Raw genomic sequence first — 20,291 nt, forward strand, 5'->3', positions numbered from 1 at the left:
TTTCAAAGATTTCCATGTCTTCAAACCTTTTCAATAATTGTTTAGATTTGTTGCTCTTCTTGTGAGGCCATGTTTGTGCTGAGTTTAAAACAAATGGTTCCCATTGGCTTATAAAAATGATATCCTTTAAAGACACCATAAAATCAAAATTGGAATTTTTGGTGGCTTCTAGTTACTGTGTGTTAGCTTTGAGGAAATTTATATGCTAGTGCACTTCATGTTGACAAAATTAGCTTTTAGTAGACTAAAAATTTACAGTCTTTCTCTTCTGGAAAACAGACTAATAAGGTCGATGACTCATCCTGCACTACATCAGTTTTTGTCCAATCAAATTCTCTATAAAATGAGAATGTCCCCTAATAACATCTGCAACTGATTAGCAGGTAGCAAATCATGGCTTGGATAACTATCTGCTTGTTAAGTCATGACGTATGGAACGCCGTTTCTGGGTCCAAGCCCCGGCTCGTTTCACTTGAGAATGCCATCTCTACGGCCATTTATGAGTGCTATTTATTCATAATAAACATTTAACATTTTAAAAAGTTAAACATTTAAAATACTTACAGTCTACACAACAGTCTCCGTGCTCACAGCGTCACAGACATTAATATTTTAACGATTTATAAGATGAATCACTGTCTGGTCATCTGGGATTTTTGTATGGAGATAAAGGTTATGATTATAATTTTTTTCGTAGTATTAAACCACATCATGTGTGTATATAATAGCACCGTTTGTTGTTTTCTTGTGGTATGAGATAGAGCATTTGGACCCGGAAGCGCTGCCGCGTGACGTCAGACTTAACAACCGAATAGCTGTGTTCGAAATCACCGTCCTATACCCTCATTCACTGTTCCCAACATTAGTCCACTTATATAGTCCACTTGAAGGAGTGAATGAAAACGAGTGAGTGAATTCAGACACAGGGCTGCTGCTTTTGCACAGTTTGTGCTTGCTGTTTAATAATCGTTAAAACTTAGCAAACTGGCAGCTCCAGTAGTAATTTAAAAAAATTATCTTCGACTCCGTCATGGAAACTAGCATGCATAAACCTTAATTAAACAATTTAATAGTCAATTAAAAAGGAATTTATACAGGTGCCATCTTCTGGTCAGACGCGGAAATTCATTCGGCGCATGACTCACACAGTGCATTATGGGTATTCTCTAACCTTTTAGCATACATCGGTTGTACACTCCTTATTGTGGCACATCATGGGATTGAATGAGTGCACTCGATAACGTCCACTATGGTTTCGGAAACCACTACAAATGGCTGTTCCCTCAAATAGTGCCCTATTTAAGGGTATAGGGGGTGATTTCGGACACAGCCTATGCTTACTGGCTATGTTAAAAAAGGATCCATTAAAGGGTTACTTCAATGCTGGCAAAATGGGCTTTCAACTTTCAAACTTTCAGCTTTCAAACTTGGCTGCCTATGCAGTAGAAAGGCAAAAAAAAAGAAATGAAATCGGTGCTACCTGACTATAGAAAACAGAGAAAATGGGCTGTTGTCTTCCCTTTTGCCAAATAGGTAGGAAAACTTCAACACCGATGTTGCCTGTTGTCACATGTTGCAGTCCAAGGCCACTGCCAGTCTGCTCCTATTGGATACGCTTGCCAGAGTCAAATATTGCCTTGCTTTAGTAGGAAATACTTCTTAAAGTTTTTAGTCACAATGGTTTCAACTTGTAATGTTCCAAAGTGCAAGAATTCATACAGAAAACTATTAGCGGGAGTGAGTTACTTTTAAAGAATCGTAAATATGGAGAGAATGCCGCAACAGAAAATCTGAAAAACCTCTGTGGTTGTAGTCAACATTTCAAACTGAATGACCGGGAACACAGTGTTTTAGGCCAAACGCAGGGGAAAAACAAAGAAACTGGCTAGGGGTGGGTGATCTGACAATTTTATATCGTGATCAACCCACGATCTACATTTCAAGTGAACCGTAGATCTAGATTGTGATCTTTTATGTCCTCGTAATAATCTTAAAATACAGCAATGACTGCATACTAGATGTCTGAGCTGACTGGCCAAATTATATCATGTCTCTAATGTGACTTTCACGTGTGTTGACTTGTGCAATGAATAAAATTTAAAGAATTTTCAGTGAAGAACCTGCTCTGTTTTGTTAATAACTTTCTGTCGATCTGACTGTCAGGGATACAAAAATGCAGAAGAACAATCTGTAGTTTTCAATAAAGCCCTGGAGCTGTCAAAAGTCTGCTGTGTTTTATGTGTTTCGTGTCATTCAACAGACTTTTGAAGACAAATAAAGAGGAATTTATTGGTCCAGGTGACTCTGAGAACGAGTAAACATTGTTCATTTACATATACTACCGACATTGTAACAATACAAAGCCGGTTGAAAATCAGCAAACGTAACCTTCAATATGTCTTGCCAAAACTTCCTGTATAAACCATTTCATAAGTGATTTTTCATACCCGAATATGTTAATGTCAGTGTAATTATCATTAGGGAAATTTTAAAACAAAACACAACCTATTTGTGAATCTTACCCTCTGAGTTGAGAGTGATGAGCGTGACGTTGTTGGTATTCTGAGATAGCGGCTGGCCACTGTTGGACACCGAATCGCTCGTTTCAGAACCGCTTTCCTGATCTTCCTGAATCTCCTCCTGGACTGGAACCTTCAGCACTATGGTTTTCTGTCTTCCTCGCCCAACGGTACTGCAACAAAAAAAATAAAGCGCATGCATCATACATAGATTTGTCTACACAAGAGATATTTCTATTTCATTTATGCATAAAAACACAATCTGTACTGACTTGCTGAGTAGGTTCTCTAAAGAGTCCGTTGCACGTGGTGAAGTTTCCTCCCGCGTCTTCGGCCTGTCTCCACTCACTATAACATTTGTCTGGGGAACAACACTGAGAGCAAAGACTCACTGTTACTATCTTCATAAATCATGAAAATTTCATATCAGTGGTTCTCAACTGATGGGTCACAACACAAAAAGTCTGTTCCAATAATAAAAAAATTTGGGATGCTCAATATACTAGAGATTTAATATGAAAGATTAATTTTAAAATATACTAGAGATTTAATATTAGAGATTTATTTTAAATGTAATAATTGTATATTTATTTGTTCAGCTCATTTTATCTATTTACATTTAGATTACCTTTATCATCATCTAACACTCATTTAAAGTTAACCTTTAAAAAAAACAGAATCATTTAATAACGCTGTTAAATGTAATCTTTAGCAAATCTTAAAATAGATATCCATTTTTCATACTGTATATTATAATGTCACAATCCCTAAACTCATTTGCAGCATTTAAAATGACTGACTTTAGTTTTTAGTGTTTTATTTTTTATTTATTTATACAAAATAGTACACAATTTGAATATTTAATCAAGTATTCGGCATAACAAAAAAAAAAAAAAAAGATCAGCTTATCATTTTCAGACAGAATACTAATGTATGTACATCCCTAATAATAAATAATAAAATAATACATAATAAAATGCATCTAACCATAGTTAGGAAATAAAAAAATAACTATGCTTGTGTTACGTTATTTTGGCATTAATTTGTAGCGTTCTCATTTGATGTGAATTATTTTGAACTGGATTCAACTACATGTTTTGATATCAATCCCTAAATAAGTCCACTACTGAAAACTTTTTCTAATTTGCCATGATTATTTTTTGGGGTGGATTAAAAATCTTCCAAAATTCTGTCAATTTTCAAGGAAATTTTAATATCAATGTTTATTTTATTTTCCACTTTTTCTAAGACTTTTGACCACTAAGTGTTTTCATCCATTTGTTAAATCAATGTCAGGATGTTGCTCTGTGTGAACAGGTTTGAATTAACCACCCTAATGAATGGTGGAACATCTTCAATAAATGGAAAAAACAAGTCCAGACGCTGTTGTATTAAACATCTGGGCATCATCTATGGTCCACTTACCAGCGTACTTTGTCGCAAGTCTGAGTGGCTCCAAAAGGGGACCCTGACACCATGGGTACCTGGATCGTCGACTGGTTTTTCCCCATCACTGTGTCCAGCTTTTCAACTAAACCTCGACAGGTGGCCTCAAGAACCTGCAGCTTCGCCTCCATACTGTCCAGCCGCTGGCAGATAGCCTGACTGATGGATATCAGCATTGACTGCAAGCGGACAGTCAGAGAAATACAGAAGAAAAAATTTTTTATTTTTTTTTGTCCATGTGAACACAAGCTGTTTATATTCTGTACCAGATTGATTATTTCTATTGACAATGTTAAGATGCTACCTTAATAGTTGCTTCTTGACTAATGTCCATCCTTGCTCGTTTCCTCCCTGGTTGATCAGCATCTTCATTATTCTCCAGGACATCTAGTTTCATCAAAAAAGCACAGTATAAAACCACAACACCTACCAGCACGACCCATATGTTTCTTTGATTTAGAGGAGGACTCACCTGTTTGGTGTCCTTCATGATTCAAATCCGCCACTGCGATCTGGACTATCTCCACCAAATCCTGCTCTGACATCATTCAAACCTGAATTTCAGAAAGATGTCATTGGGGGGCTGCTTGTGCTATATCGATCAAGGATATTATCGTCAACTAAAACCATAAAAAAGTTACCTGAAATAAAATAAAAATTTCTTAAAATATATAATCAATTATATATTTTTTTTTTTTATTTCATCTAGTTTCCAAAGCAACATTTCTCATTTTCATTTAGTTTACCTTGATGTACTAAAATAACTTTAACTAAAACTGAAATAAACATGAATATATAAACATATTTAAATTATTACAAATGACAAAAACACACAATAAAATTACTAAAACTTTAACTTAAATTAAAAAAAAAAAAAATAAATGTAAAAAAAAAAAAAAATCTCAATACTAAAATATCCCTGACATCAAGTACTTGGTAATTAATTTGTTAACATTATTTTGGGAGGGAATATCAATTTTCAAAGAAATTGTGCATTTTCAAAGATAGTGTTTTTCATATAAATTTATATTTAAACCACCAAAAGATTATAAATGGTTTTTATATGCAGGCATCGCTGTCCTTCCAAAACAAACAAACAAACAAACAAAAACACCAAAATGACAGCTGCCTGAGACCCCCTGAGGGGGGATGTGGTACTGAAGGTGACCTCACTTGTTTTTTTCCCCATTTTTGTTACATATTTCCTTTCACAAAAGAAATGAATTGCAGTTCTGTTGAAGAGACACATTTAATTGAAATAATAATTCATAACTTTTAATATAATAATGATTTAACTGAAATAATAAAATGAATACAATAAAATAATATTTAATACACATTTTAATAATGATAATTGTTTTATAACAACAACAACAATAATAATAATAAAATATGATAAATTAGAGCCTGGTACACATTATCTTTCAGATCTATTCCTACTAGTAGCATCTTTAAGATATGCATTTCATTTATATATTACTCAAATTATTCATACATATCTATCCATCTCTATATATATATATATATACATACACATACAGGTGCTGGTCATATAATTAGAATATCATCAAAAAGTTGATTTATTTCACTAATTCTATTCAAAAAGTGAAACTTGTATATTATATTCATTCATTACACACAGACTGATATATTTCAAATGTTTATTTCTTTTAATTTTGATGATTATAACTAACAACTAAGGAAAATCCCAAATTCAGTATCTCAGAAAATTAGAATATTGTGGAAAGGTTCAATATTGAAGACACCTGGTGTCACACTCTAATCAGCTAATTAACTCAAAACACCTGCAACGGCCTTTAAATGGTCTCTCGGTCTAGTTCTGTAGGCAACACAATCATGTGGAAGACTGCTGACTTGACAGTTGTCCAAAAGACGACCATTGACACCTTGCACAAGCAAGGCAAGACACAAAAGGTCATTGCAAAAGAGGCTGGCTGTTCACAGAGCTCTGTGTCCAAGCACATTAATAGAGAGGCGAAGGGAAGGAAAAGATATGGTAGAAAAAAGGGTACAAGCAATAGGGATAACTGCACCCTGGAGAGGATTGTGAAACAAAACCCATTCAAAAATGTGGGGGAGATTCACAAAGAGTGGACTGCAGCTGGAGTCAGTGCTTCAAGAACCACTATGCACAGACGTATCTAAGACATGGGTTTCAGCTGTCGCATTCCTTGTGTCAAGCCACTCTTGAACAACAGACAGCGTCAGAAGCATCTAAAGACAAAAAGGACTGGACTGCTGCTGAGTGGTCCAAAGTTATGTAATCTGATGAAAGTAAATTTTGCATTTCCTTTGGAAATCAGGGTCCCAGAGTCTGGAGGAAGAGCGGAGAGGCACACTATCCACGTTGCTTGAGGTCCAGTGTAAAGTTTCCACAGTCAGTGATGGTTTGGGGTGCCATGTCATGCTGGTGTTGGTCCACTGTGTTTTCTGAGGTCCAAGGTCAACGCAGCCGTATACCAGGAAGTTTTAGAGCACTTCATGCTTCCTGCTGCTGACCAACTTTATGGAGATGCAGATTTCATTTTCCAACAGGACTTGGCACCTGCACACAGTGACAAAGCTACCAGTACCTGGTTTAAGGACCATGGTATCCCTGTTCTTAATTGGCCAGCAAACTCGCCTGACCGTAACCCCATAGAAAATCTATGGGGTATTGTGAAGAGGTAGATGCGATATGCCAGACCCAACAATGCAGAAGAACTGAAGGCCACTGTCAGAGCAACCTGGGCTCTTATAACACCTGAGCAGTGCCACAGACTGATCGACTCCATGCCACGCCGCATTGCTGCAGTAATTCAGGCAAAAGGAGCCCCAACTAAGTATTGAGTGCTGTACATGCTCATACTTTTCATGTTCATACTTTTCAGTTGGCCAAGATTTCTAAAAATCCTTTCTTTGTATTGGTCTTAAGTAATATTCTAATTTTCTGAGATACTGAATTTGGGATTTTCCTTAGTTGTCAGTTATAATCATCAAAATTAAAAGAAATAAACATTTGAAATATATCAGTCTGTGTGTAATGAATGAATATAATATACAAGTTTCACTTTTTGAATGGAATTAGTGAAATAAATAAACTTTTTGATGATATTCTAATTATATGACCAGCACCTGTGTGTGTGTGTATATATATATATATATATATATATAACTAATGCAATAATTTATAACTATAATATATAATATACGCAATTTCGAGCAAAACTCAAAAAAAATCATATTCTCTATAGAGTTCAGGATTAAAGAAATTTAATATATATACACTGCCCAGCCAAAAAAAAGTGTTGCTGTTTAGATTTAAATAGGCAAATGCTTAAGAGTCTATGACTGGATCATTATTGCAGTGATTATGTTTCTAGCATGTTATATGTTCGGCAAGTTCTTCTAACCCTAACTGATGGAGTGTGTAGCTTTTCGTTTCTTAAACAGCCATGTAGGAGACACATCATGGCCATATTCCAGGATGACAATGTCAAGATTCATCAGGCTCAAATTGTGAAAGAATGGTTGGGAGGGAGCATGAAGAAGCATTTTCACTCATGAATTGGCAACTCTGAGTCCAGACCTTAAATTCATTGAAAGTCTTTGGGATGTGCTGGAGTAGACTTTACAGAGTGCTCAACTCTTGCATTGTCAATACAAGATCTTGACCAAAAATGTATGCACCTCTTGATGGAAATAAATGTTGTGATGTTATTTCCAACAAGGGGTGCATCAATTTTTGAGAAAGTACTTGCCTACTACTAAATCAAAACAGTGACTTGGCCGGGCAGGCAGTATATATATCTGTGTGTGTGTGTGTATTAAGTATATATACTAATACTACATATTAATAATGTAGTACAAAAATAATGTGTTTGTATGATTAAAAATTAATGTTTATGTTTTTCGCATCATATCTGATCAGACATCTTAAAAGACCTTCGGTTGTCCAGGAACATGTTTAAAATGAACAAACTATTCTGAACAGTCATTGCAGTAGTAAAAAAGTACCATTGTAACATAGTACAGTCGCTTAATATTGTGTTAATAATAATGATAGTATAGGATAGTAATACACTATGACTTTGACTAAAAGCACTTTGACTGAAATTCATGCACCAGGTATTATTTACATGATATTCATATGTCCAAAATACAAGGTAGTACCATGGTACCTTTTTCTAAGCATGGATTACCACATTTACATGCAATAATATTTACACAATATACCAACTCATGAAGGAATTACCATGGTACCAAAACTTAGTATTACCATAGTGCGTGTCCTAAAATATGTCCATATCGTGGAACTTTTAAGATGTATATGCCCGATTCTCAGTTAATATGAAATATGCTGCTGAGACTATGTTACAAGACATAATTTAGTTAAACTGTTTAAACAAACAAAAAATAATTACGCTCCCGGACTATAAAAAAATAACAAAACACTCTTTAAAAGACGCAAAGCTTTGAACAATTTAATAATAGGCCCAGTGCTTTAATCCAGTTAGCACACTGCAGCTAACCTGCTCATGTAGCCTGCTAGCTCGCGCCTGCTAACGAACAGCTCAAAACAACAGCAATGAAACGCATCTAGGCCTCATTTGTGCCCTTCATAGCACGCAAGACACAGTTGACACGAAAACAGCAGGATAACGTATATTTCTTTAATGCACAGCGCCATATTTTGAAGCGCGCGGAGAGCTGGAGGTGTCGCGTGTCAGAATGGTTTATATTACCGTGTGAATGATGAATTCTCGTGTTGTTTGTGAGGATTCCGATAATGGCGTCCTTCCTCGCGAGAGAAAAGCCTGAGCATTGAACGCCGCTCGCTGTTCTCACTGCGCATGCGCTCAGTAGGTGGCAGTGTTGTTCAGTACAGTACCGTAGCTGTTCTAGGACGAGCCAACACAGAGCAAAATGATTAATAGATAAAAGTGTTTTAAAGTTTATGTTTTCTGCGTCTGCATAAGTATTTGCGCCCAAATTATGTAATTTTTTGGGAGAAATCGACAAAACTATATTATTTGCATGTAGCATGACTTTTTGCACATGCACAAAAATTCATCCATAACAATATAATTCCATAATGTCTTTACTTTCATCCAAAGCACATTTATGCATCCATCCATCTATTCTTAAATATTAATCACCATTGTACATGAATATGGTAATTATTCAGTACCATGGTATATCAAATTAATGGGGCTAGAGTACTGACAAATAGGTCAGGTCCATTAAATAACATTAACAGATACAACTTTTGATTTTAATAATGTACCGGAATGTTGAAATTAGTATTAACTAAGATTAATAAATGCTTTAGAAGTAGACTATTTATCATTGTTAGTTCATGTTAAGTAATGAAGAACAAAACTCTAAACTAGGTTAGGTATTTATGTGACAAAATTATTTGGTAAAAAAGTCAAACTATACAGTTACAAGGTTTTATTTTACTATGCAAAAAAATGCACAGAAAAACAAAAAGCTCACAGGAAAAAGCATATATTGATTTCAACATAATCAGTTACTGATATTTTGTTGATTCTCTCGTTTTTGCGTGTTCATAATTTCTTTGTATGACAGCCTGTACAAAAATTATGTCAGCATAATTTGGCCTGTTTCATTGCGTTGGACTCAAACAATGGACTCAAAGCATAAGTACAATATGCTTACAAAATCTTCAACAATTTTTTTTATAATAATATTTGAATAAAGGGTGATGTCAATTTTCCTAGGCCAGCCACTACTGTATATATAAAATAATAAATCACAAGATGAAGGTCTATTAATAAATTATCTTTATTGATGATAAATGATATCATTTGAAGAGCTTTTGGTCTGGATCGGGCTGGACAAAAAGAAATTCTTCCACTGGAACCGCTGATCCAGATTTCCAACAACTGTTTCTGCAAGTGTACACTAGAACTGTTCCAAACTCCAGTAAAATGTCTGAGAAGACAAAAACAAATCAGATCTTACACTACAAACACTAAAAAGTAACAAGCAAGACGTAATGCACAGTTAGCCATTCATTATCGCAAAATACATCCTGAAAGGATGATCAGTCTTGTTTCAGAGGGATAGTTTGAGATAATTACTGTCTGACTGTACATTGCACTATACTGGATTTCATGACTGCTTATCAAAATAGATCAATAAACAGACATGAAATATTGATTTGAGTTCTAAATCATCTCACATTTTTGTGTAAATAAATTTGCAATCAATTTAATGACAAGGAATTCAAACATTTGGTTTTTAAGAATATATTTTAAAAACATCTGTACTTACCTAAATTTGTGCCTGCACTACTGAGCAAACTGACCAATGCAGGCATGAGCTGAAATTCGAAAACTCTCGGGCTGCTGCAGTGACCACAGAATGGCACCATCTGATTAACATTGGAAGGCGGCTCTGTTATAAATAGAGGTGATCCACTCCAACTGTATCTGTAAGGTGATACGTAACACATTTGATTAAAACATGAGTACAAAATTAAACTATTGGGTGTACAATACAATGAATGTTCACATTTTCTCAAACAGAAAACACCGGTAGTTTTCCAGTGTTTTTCTATGCAAACATGGACGTTTTTATGACCACTGCACTCATGCCTGCCGTCTTTCACAATGTCTCACAGGTTGCCAGGTTTTCCAAAATCAACCTAATTGCTATTCAAAACCAGCCCAATCACGACCAAAACTAGCCCAATCGTGTTCCGGGGGGCACTTTAACCCACAGACTAAAAAACAACCTGCAGCAACAGTGTAAAAGTAGCCAAAATCCATGGGAAAACTGAAATAGTTATTTGAAAAAATGTAAAAAAAAAAATTAAAAAAATTGCCTTTAGACCTTACTTTTTTTTTTTCTTTTATTTGATCGGCCTTTGTCTCACGTGTTTGCATTCCACTACTGCTTTTCCATCGTTCATGTTGGACCGCTGCACTAGCGTCTTTTGCAGCATCTCCTGCATTTACCCCCTATTATGGTAAAAAACCACCCACTCCTCTTTTTTTAATCCCCATAAATCATAAGCAGTGTCTCAGAACTGTTTGCAGATGTCTGTTTGCACCGTCTGACAGCCAGCTTTCTGTGCGTGTGCTTCGGATGTGTGCGCTCAGAAAACCATATATCAGAAGTTTAGGCTGATACGGATAATCAAAAACAAACAGATGTTTTGTGCATTCTTGGCAGAGAGGCACGAGCTGTACAGGCTCTGCCCTCTTCTGTAAAGTGGGGCAGGGAGCAGCAGTTAATTTGCATTTAAAGATACATGCACAAAAACAGCATGTTTTTCCTTCCACTCAAAAATGGGCATTTACAACGTGGTATAATAAATGATCTGTGGGGTATTTTGAGCTGAAATTTCACAGACACATTCTGGGGACAACTGCGATATTATATTACATCTTGTAAAAAGGGGCACAATAGGTCCCTTTTACCAAACAATTGTATAAATGGCCACTAATACAATGCTCCAGGGCTCAAGATTTAAAAAAAAGATGCTTCTTAAATTATTATTACAGTAATGGTAAAAGTTCATTTAGAATTGGACATGACCAAAAGAATGGCTTGCGGTTCTGTGAAGGAACCGACAGAAATTGTCAGACTGGACTGCTCTGTTTTGAACTCCTCCTCTGACAAATCTTGGCGATTGGTTAAATCCAGACAGGATTTTAAGGCTGTTTTTTGAATCTTTCTGACTGGCTCATTAAAAAGGAACAGTTTGAAAGAGTAATTTATTCATGAATCAGACAACGCTGTTGTTGCTGTAGTAAGCACTGGCACTCATGTTAACGATGCAATTTGACAAAAACATTTATGGACACACAAAGCTTTCCTGGCTTTGAATTTTAAATTATTGTAGTACATTTGTAATTTTTTGCCCTATGTGCAACCATGTTAGTCACAGTGGAGCTTTTTTTTACTGAACATCAATATAAAAATATTCAATCACCGTAACACTTGTTCAGGACAAAGAGATATTTTCTTCATGAAACTGGTGAACACTTCATCTCCATGCTTGACTGTGGCCTTCTCATATTCCTCCTGAGCTTCCCCACTTGCACAACTAAAAAAAGTACAGAAAATGATTTGTTACATGACTAATAGACAATTTAAGGAGATGTTCATATACATTTAGCCATGTAGTGTAACATTCATTACACTTTTATTCAGAGATTTTATGTCGGAGATTCACTGAAAAGACTGCAGTAGGCAGTGCTGGGGCATTACAAGTAACATGCATTATGTAATCAGATTACTTTTGATGTAACAAGTAAAGTAACACATTACTTTACAAACATGCCAAATATTAAAAATAAAAGGATTACAATGTAATTTAAAATGTAATTACATTGATTTTACTAAGAGAAAAAAAAAAAAAGATTTCAGGGGTTTTCACCACGAAGATCCTAAGTTTGACTCCCAAATGAGAAAACCAAGAGGGTTAAGTAATGTACACTGCTTTTCACTTTAACAGGACATCCCACCCTGCAAAAACTCATTTCAGGGAGGTAGCACGTACCCCCACTTATAAAAAGAATAATGTATCATAGCCTACTATATTATATTACATTATATTATATTCATCAGCGTAAGCCGTGTAACACGGGTTCGTTCATTCAATAGTATTTGTGTGGTGAAAATGATGTATAGTGCATCACGAAATAAGAGGGGTAACATTATTTTCCATAAAAAGTAACTAAGTAACATAATTAGTTACTTTTTCAGGGAGTAATGCAATATTGTTATGCATTACTTTTAAAAGTACAACCCGAATTCTGGAAAAGTTGGGGCGCTTTTTTTAAATTTGAATAAAACTAAAAGACTTTCATATCACATGAGCCAATATTTTATTCACAATAGAACATAGATAACATAACAAATGTTTAGTGGATACACTTTTATCCACTAAATGAGCTCATTTCAAATTTGATGCCTGCTACAGGTTTTAAAAACGTTGGCACAGGGGCAACAAATGGCTGAAAAAGCAAGACATTTTGAAAAGACTCAGCTGGGAGAACATCTAGCAACTAATTAAGTTAATTGATATCAGGTCTGTAACATGATTAGCTATAAAAGGGATGTCTTAGCGAGACAGAGTCTTTCAGAAGTAAAGATGGGCAGAGGCTCTCCAATCTGTGAAAGAGTGCGTAAAAATACTGCGGAAAACAATGTTCCTCAATGTCAAATTGCAAAGGCTTTGCAAATCACATCATCTACAGTGCATAACATCATCAAAAGATTCAGAGAAACTAGAGAAATCTCTGTGCATAAGGGACAAGGCCGAAGACCTTTATTGGATGCCCGTGGTCTTCGGGCCCACAGACAACACTACTCATCGGCATGACTGTGTCAATGACATTACTAAATGGGCCCAGGAATACTTCCAGAAACCACTGTTGGTAAATACAATCCGCCATGTCATCTGCAGATGCCAACTAAAGCTCTATCATGCAAAAAGGAAGCCATATGTGAACATGGTCCAGAAGCGCCATCGTATCCTGTGGACCAAGGCTCATTTAAAATGGACTGTTTCAAAGTGGAAAAGTGTTCAATGGTCAGACGAGTCCAAATTTGACATTCTTGTTGGAAATCACAGACGCCGTGTCCTCTGGGCTAAAGAGGATGGAGACCTTCCAGCATGTTATCAGCATTCAGTTCAAAAGCCAGCATCTCTGATGGGGTGGGGTTGCATAAGTGCATACGGTATGGGCAGCTTGCATGTTTTGGAAGGCACTATGAATGCTGAAAGGTATATAAAGTTTTTAGAGCAACATATGCTCCCCTCCAGATGACGTCTCTTTCAGGGAAGGCCTTTATTTCAGCAGGACAATGCAAAACCACATACTGCAGCTAATACAACAGCATGGCTTCGTCGTAGAAGAGTCCGGGTGCTGAATTGGTGTGCCTGCAGTCCAGATCTTTCACCTATAGAGAACATCTGGCGCATCATTAAATGAAAAATACGTCAAAGACGACCACGAACTCTTCAGCAGCTGAAAACCTATATCAGGCAAGAATGGGACCAAATTCCAACACCAAAACTCCAGAAACGCATAACCTTGATGCCCAGATGTCTTCAAACTGTTTTGAAAAGAAGAGGAGATGCTACACCATGGTAAACATGCCCACGTCCCAACTATTTTGAGACCTGTAGCAGGCATCAAATTTTAAACGAGCTCATTTTGTGCATAAAGTTGTAAAATTTCTCCATTTAAACATTTGGTATGTTATCTATGTTCTATTGTGAATAAAATATTGGCTCATGTGATTTGAAAGTCTTTTAGTTTTCATTTTATTCAAATTTAAAAAATGTCCCAACTTTTCCAGAATTCTTGTTGTAGAATCAATCCTCACCTTCGAGTCTCTCCAACAATCACTCCTTCCCTTTCCTCATACTCTCTAAGCAGTTCGTTTTCATGATCCGTATCATGAAATCCATCAAAGTCTGTTTCCTCCATAACGCTTATGTAGAATGACTGGAAAACGGGCACATCGGTGGGTTGGAGGGCACTTTGCTGATCCACACCTCCATCAATGTACAGGTCCTGAAACTTGCTGCTGACATCAGTTCCTTCACAAACACCATCATTTGGCAGTTGTACGCTGCTTTCAGCCACATTTGCTTGCTCTTCATCGTCCATCCCCCAATCATCAGCTTCATCACACCAGTCTGTTCTGGACATTGCAGATTCTGTACATGTTGTGGTTTTGTTGTCTTGTCTTCCTCTGATGTCGTCATCCAAGCACTGAGAGCGAAGGACGATCCAACTAGGTATAAACAGAGGCAATATGTTCAGAATGTCAGAAAATAAAACGTTTCAAGGAATAGTAATAGAAACAGAACACATCAGATATGAAAATGGCCTAACCTAAAATGACAAGACGTTACCTTTCTGATTTGCCACAGCACTGTGGATTGGTGCAGGCAAATACATTGATGGTTCTGTGGTACGGAGACGCCGCAAGGGGGCAGTAGACTTGCACAACATGAGACAGGCCTCTTTGACACAGACGGCATATGGGATACTGGAGAGTGATTATTGGAAGCAGGTCCTGTTAAAATTAAAATTCAATGAATATAAATATGAATTTAAAAAAAAAAATATATATATATATATATATATTTTTTTTTTTTTTTTAAATGAATAACTGTATAACTATTGTGATAAATGCGCAATCTGCAATACAATATCTGCAAAAACTATTGCTTTTTTTTTGCCAAGCATTATATCCACAAAAATAGAATAGCGCATGTTTTGTAATTTGCGTTTTGCAATACTGACAAAACATATATTGATGTTATATATTATATTAATACTCTCTGAGAAATGCTATAAAACTTTTTATTTTATTCCATATTATTTTTTTGCCAGTCCACGTGCTTCTCTGAACATGTGGTGACCTGGCTCAAATAAATATGGAATCAGTTGTATCGCGCATTCGCTCCCATTTATTAACCTGCATATCGGAATATATCGGTTTCGAAGTCAAACGAACTCGAAGTTCAAAAGAACCGAGCCAGCCAGGAGTCGAACCTAGAATCTTCTGATCCGTAGTCAGACGCGTTATCCATTGCGCCACTGGCCCGATACAACACATAGAAGCACATACGGGAACTCTCAGTATACCGATGATCTGATTCAAACACAAGATTAAAATTATTTTATGACAGCTGTGTGAGAAATTTTAAATTACGTCGTTGTAAAACAAATTTCGAATACTCAAAGTCATTTATAATAACCGAGATTTATCTTACATGTGCGAGTTAGTAGCCCCACAGTTAGCTAACTCGCTAGCAATAGCCTGCCTACTTTTAAGCACTTTAAAAAGCTATCATTTCAATGTTTACTTAAAAAGAAACCTGATTTAAAGATATTAATATGTCAAAGATATTGTCTGTCTACATAAGGAATTTTATTAACTACAAGATAATTACGTAGCTGTCAAGCAGAGTCTTTAGCCTTTAGCATGATACAATCCTTTAGCTAGTATATGTACAAATTACGTTTCCTTTTTACCGGTCTATCTCCGATTTTGTTCGTGCAATAAGATGTGTTTATCTTCTTGTCAATAACTCCATCACATATTCCTACGAGAACTGTCTCGTGTATCGATGTTGCCATGATTATTGAGCAGAAATCCTCAGTCCATGTGCTTCTCTGAACATGTGGAGACTAAAGTTGACACTCGTTGCCTTTTACTGAGTCGTTTTGATATTAGCAACCTTAAAACGTGTTTTATCAAATCGATAATGGGTTATAATTGATATTCAATCAAAAGTATCTGTTTAATATAAAACTTTTTTTTAGCAATATTGTTCTGTATGTAAGATTGACGTAAGATTGATTTAAATGATTGCAAACGACAGTTGATTCCGCTAAATGAACTACATATATAGTTTTTACTACTTGTAAATATGAATTAATGTAATTTATATGTTAAATATGACTGTTGATGTTTGTAAATTGCTAATTTTGAGTTAGTGTACTTCAATAATAATTTCATATCGGGCCAGTGGCGCAATGGATAACGCGTCTGACTACGGATCAGAAGATTCTAGGTTCGACTCCTGGCTGGCTCGGTTCTTTTGAACTTCGATTCTCGAACCTACATTTTGCGGGCGCTAATAGAATCAAGCAAGGATGCTGGCATTAATGCGTATAGGAAAAATATACACTTTAGTTCAATATCATTTAAAAATTAAGTCTTTACAACTCATGCGAACTGCTTCTTTGGCTGGATACTTTTCGCTTCTTGTTAGTTATCTTCAAGAAAAAAGTATCCAGGCTTACCAAAATCCTTTGCTGATCTGACACTGCTGAAAAAAAAGAGAGAAAACGTGACCTAAACCGAGTTTTTTAACCTAAGCCATTTTGGCAGTTAAGCGTATAAAAGAGTGCAAGTGTACTACTGCCCTCTCGCGGCATCTCCTCAAAATAGATTAAAATCAGAAAGTTAAAAATAATGTCTGTAAAATGCATCTGTTTCATAGAATAACTCTCCTGCTGGAACTATTGGCGCCTGGATAACGTGATTAAAACATATTAATATGGGAAACTTAATGTAAAACATCGATATTTCCTTTGAATTAGTTCAGGTAAATTCGTAGGATAGTTGCAAGGACATGACGCGAGAGGGCAGTGCTGTTCACTGTTTTGCACAACATGAGAGAGATTTTCTATTTTTACAAGTTTGTAAAAATGTTTTGTGTTTGGCTGAGCTCGGAGTGTAAACTTTGGATATTTGCAAATAATTACCGGAAGCTGGTTTTGTAGAGCATGCGAATTAAAAAAAAAAAAACTAAAATGATGATTTTGGAGGATGTTGGATAATTTTAGTTACACTGCTCTTGATCTTTCACTCTACTTTTTAGGTTTCTCTTGGTGCTGGATGTTAAATCATATTTTTGTCTTTTTTTCTATAAGTTTTGACGTTTTTATTTTCTGGAAGATAAACAAAACAGTGGCGTATTCGACAAAACGTATTCAAATGAAAAGGAATCATATCAGTCGAGTTCTAAAGATAATTTTTATGACATGCTGCAGTGACCCAGATTAATCTGAACTTTCACATACAGTTTATGTGTGCCCTCTTCACTAAACTGTTTGTTAGAAAAGCCTGTTTAAAAACGGCGCAAACTAACTCGAGAATCGAAGTTCAAAAGAACCGAGCCAGCCAGGAGTCGAACCTAGAATCTTCTGATCCGTAGTCAGACGCGTTATCCATTGCGCCACTGGCCCGATATGTGAACTTATTTTACACACAGAACGCCGAGTAAATTATTTCATTATAACTCTGCAAGGTAGGGTTGTCAAAATGGCTGAAATACTAAATTAAAATGCATAATTTCAGTTAGGGGAAATTACATGTCAGTAAAAAAAGTGTATGAAGTTTAAACTAACGTTCATAAATCAAATATAATTTCATAAATTGTATAAACAATGGTATCGAGAGTGCAGCAGTCAAAAGATCTCAGTCTAGCGCTTGATTACATAGACAACAATGGAAATGCAGCGCAGAAAACGCATTCTGTGTGTGTGAACCTGGTGTGAACAGCTTGGTTACAGTTTTGATGTAACCAAGATCTTCTCAGCATTGAGCTTCTATATTTCTGCAATGTTTTGCATCTAGTGGGGTCAACTGGATAGGCTAACAAAAACATTAGACGTAACAACGACATCATCGCATGCCAAGTAAGACATGTTCCTGGATCAACATCTTTATTGATCCTGGAACAACATTCCAATCAACCAATTAGATTTCAGGGACAAGTTTACCGTTTATGTCAAGTTTAGGCTTGCAACTAGGGTTAGGTGCTTCTACATCAATGTTATTCACTTATCTTTCCCCTCTGATTTTAGGGATAAGTTATGGGTAGGATTAGGTTTAGGGGTAGGAATAGGGTTAAGACTAAATTTTTAGACTGGAATGTTGTTCCAGGATCAACAAAATATGTTGATCCAGGAACATGTCTTACTTGGCAAAATCACGGTGACCCGTGCGGTCACAGCCTGACACACACCTAAAATTCAAGTGCGTCATTTTTGCATTTGAATGTGGATTTTTATTTGAAATTCGACGAATATTCGAAATTCAAATTTTTATTTGACAGCCCTACTGCAAGGTATTCAAATGTGCAAACTATGTTCATGTCAATTATGTATGCAAGTGAAGCTAATTATCACTAAGTTTTAAAGCAAAGTTATATCACATTAGAAGAACTAACATTCTTCTGTTTGTAGGTTGAAATATACATCCATATATCATATGTGATCTGTAGGTAGGTCCATGTAAGGTAATTAAAATCCTTATCACTTTGTCATTATGAATAGGCACTAGGGTAAAGGGAGTCTCTACAAAGTTCAGTGTGTTGCCAGACTGAAAGAAAACACACCAATAAATAATTATGCAACTACACAAGCTTACCTAATATGATCTCCTTTACTGTCTGTCAGTGCTTGGCACAGATCAGTGGTTCTCAACCTTTTTGACTCTAAGGGGCCCCTTTACCTATTGTTAAAGTCACCATGAAATCAAAATTGAAAAGTCAATCTTTTTTAATGTAATTTTATAGTTTTTGTTATAAATTATTTATCAGTGCATATCATTATTTTATTTTTTTTTAATTCAAAATAACTTCCCCTCCCGCTCTGGTGATGTTTCTTTTGGCTTGAGGGGGACAACCTGTCACTTGCATGAGAGTGACCAATAGCAAACTACAACCATCCAATCAATTCCTGAAGGACAAAATCAAGTCCCCCACTATACTTTCCCTGTTCAAAAAGCTGTTTCACCCGGATACATGTCACAATAGGGAAGAAATGACTATCGCACCTTCTGTTTCTGCTTACAATAGTTGTTTTAAGTCATCTTGGGGCCACATTGGAAGTTTGCTGAGGTCCCCATATGGGCCCTGGGTCCCCTGGTTGACAACAACTGGCATAGATAGATGATTTATAAGATTTAACATTTATGAATAACATAAATTCACGTTCGAACCCAAATACTCGTGAAAATAGTGACCCTCAAAGTGCTGAAGATCACGGAATTACATTAAATTTAAATTTTTAGGAACAGTGTTTAGTTTATTGCATTTGGACCCCCTTGAAATCGCGGTTTTGAAGAATCTGGCAACCACAGTTCTCAAAGCAAAGTTCAAAGTGTGTTCAGATTACGCAGTTGTGTAAATACCCGTGCAGAGCTCTTGTGAATGCTCATTCTGCTGCAGGACTGTATACGGCATGGTGGTGAGGGAGTCTCTCGTGCTTTCACTCTGCATGCTGGTCGCACTGACTTTTCAAAACACAGTGAAAGCAGAGGATGGTAAGTCAGATTAATGTGTCATAATGGCTGCCTTTACTTGCACAACAGTAGCCCTACGCTAACTGTCAAAAACAGCTTCATTATAAAGGTAAAAAAAAAAAAAAGGCATTTACACAAGCTTTGAAGCAATCGTATTTTAATGCGTTTAACGTCAAAAAGTAATCAGACATGCACGCGCACACTGACGACACCGTCAGAACGCATGCAAATGAGTTTACTAATTAATGGAGTATTGGGTGAAAGTGGAGTAGGTGTGTCGATCGGGTTTTGCCGTAGGGTTAAAGGCGTGTATATGATACAGTTTCAGATGGAGTAGGTCTCTATGCTATAGCACGCAGAGCATATATAAATGAAATAAATATAAATAAAAAAATAATTAGTATAAAGATGTATAAAATAGTTTGAGAGGAAGTATAGCACATAAAAATAAAATAATAAAATAGTTTCAGATAAAGTATAGCAGATATAGCATATGCAAATTAAAAT

At 36.0% G+C, this 20,291-nt stretch overlaps 3 protein-coding genes and 3 non-coding genes across 7 annotated transcripts in view; 2 read left to right on the forward strand and 4 right to left on the reverse strand.

Annotated features, from left to right (window-relative positions):
- banp (BTG3 associated nuclear protein) overlaps positions 1-8,854 on the reverse strand; it is a 54,125-nt gene extending 45,271 nt beyond the window's left edge. Inside the window, exons 1-6 of the mRNA XM_051884325.1 lie at positions 8,711-8,854; positions 4,438-4,519; positions 4,270-4,352; positions 3,945-4,144; positions 2,792-2,893; positions 2,523-2,692 (exon numbers count right to left, since the gene is read on the reverse strand). Of these exons, the coding sequence (XP_051740285.1) occupies positions 2,523-2,692; positions 2,792-2,893; positions 3,945-4,144; positions 4,270-4,352; positions 4,438-4,513 (631 nt within the window). The 5' untranslated portion in view covers positions 4,514-4,519; positions 8,711-8,854. The remainder of the gene's footprint in view (positions 1-2,522; positions 2,693-2,791; positions 2,894-3,944; positions 4,145-4,269; positions 4,353-4,437; positions 4,520-8,710) is intronic.
- A 901-nt stretch (positions 8,855-9,755) lies between these two features.
- On the reverse strand, positions 9,756-19,725 carry pdcd2l (programmed cell death 2-like). The gene is made up of 7 exons (XM_051885035.1): positions 19,674-19,725; positions 16,775-16,797; positions 14,872-15,035; positions 14,337-14,750; positions 11,932-12,045; positions 10,266-10,423; positions 9,756-9,923 (listed from the first exon to the last, which is right to left on the reverse strand). Exons 1-7 carry the CDS (start codon positions 19,723-19,725, stop codon positions 9,793-9,795), a joined length of 1,056 nt encoding a protein of 351 aa, XP_051740995.1. The 3' UTR covers positions 9,756-9,792.
- trnar-acg (transfer RNA arginine (anticodon ACG)) lies at positions 15,497-15,569 on the reverse strand. The gene has a single exon. It is a non-coding gene; the product is annotated as a tRNA-Arg (tRNA).
- Positions 16,491-16,563, forward strand: trnar-acg (transfer RNA arginine (anticodon ACG)). The gene has a single exon. It is a non-coding gene; the product is annotated as a tRNA-Arg (tRNA).
- On the reverse strand, positions 17,650-17,722 carry trnar-acg (transfer RNA arginine (anticodon ACG)). The gene has a single exon. It is a non-coding gene; the product is annotated as a tRNA-Arg (tRNA).
- The window catches only part of ces2b (carboxylesterase 2b), a 36,559-nt gene continuing 35,905 nt past the window's right edge, over positions 19,638-20,291 (forward strand). For both annotated transcript variants that reach the window (XR_007928110.1, XM_051883480.1), the window contains exon 1: positions 19,638-19,805. Coding sequence is in view for 1 of the 2 variants with exons in the window: in XM_051883480.1 (XP_051739440.1) it covers positions 19,724-19,805 (82 nt within the window). In the remaining variant the exon portion in view is untranslated. The remainder of the gene's footprint in view (positions 19,806-20,291) is intronic.

Source organism: Ctenopharyngodon idella, chromosome 24, assembly GCF_019924925.1.
Source record: "Ctenopharyngodon idella isolate HZGC_01 chromosome 24, HZGC01, whole genome shotgun sequence".
Classification (NCBI taxonomy): Eukaryota; Metazoa; Chordata; class Actinopteri; order Cypriniformes; family Xenocyprididae; genus Ctenopharyngodon; species Ctenopharyngodon idella.

What these genes read in the sequence shown, in the direction of transcription:
- pdcd2l (XM_051885035.1), bottom strand. Translation starts at nt 19,725, where the DNA reads ATGCCGTATACAGTCCTGCAGCAGAATGAGCATTCACAAGAGCTCTGC. An exon ending in CAGATCAGCAAAGGATTTTG is followed by an intron (nt 15,036 to 16,774) that starts GTAAGCCTGGAT and finishes TAATTTTAACAG; the next exon opens with GACCTGCTTCCAATAATCAC. An exon ending in TGTCCTGAACAAGTGTTACG is followed by an intron (nt 10,424 to 11,931) that starts GTGATTGAATAT and finishes ATCACCTTACAG; the next exon opens with ATACAGTTGGAGTGGATCAC.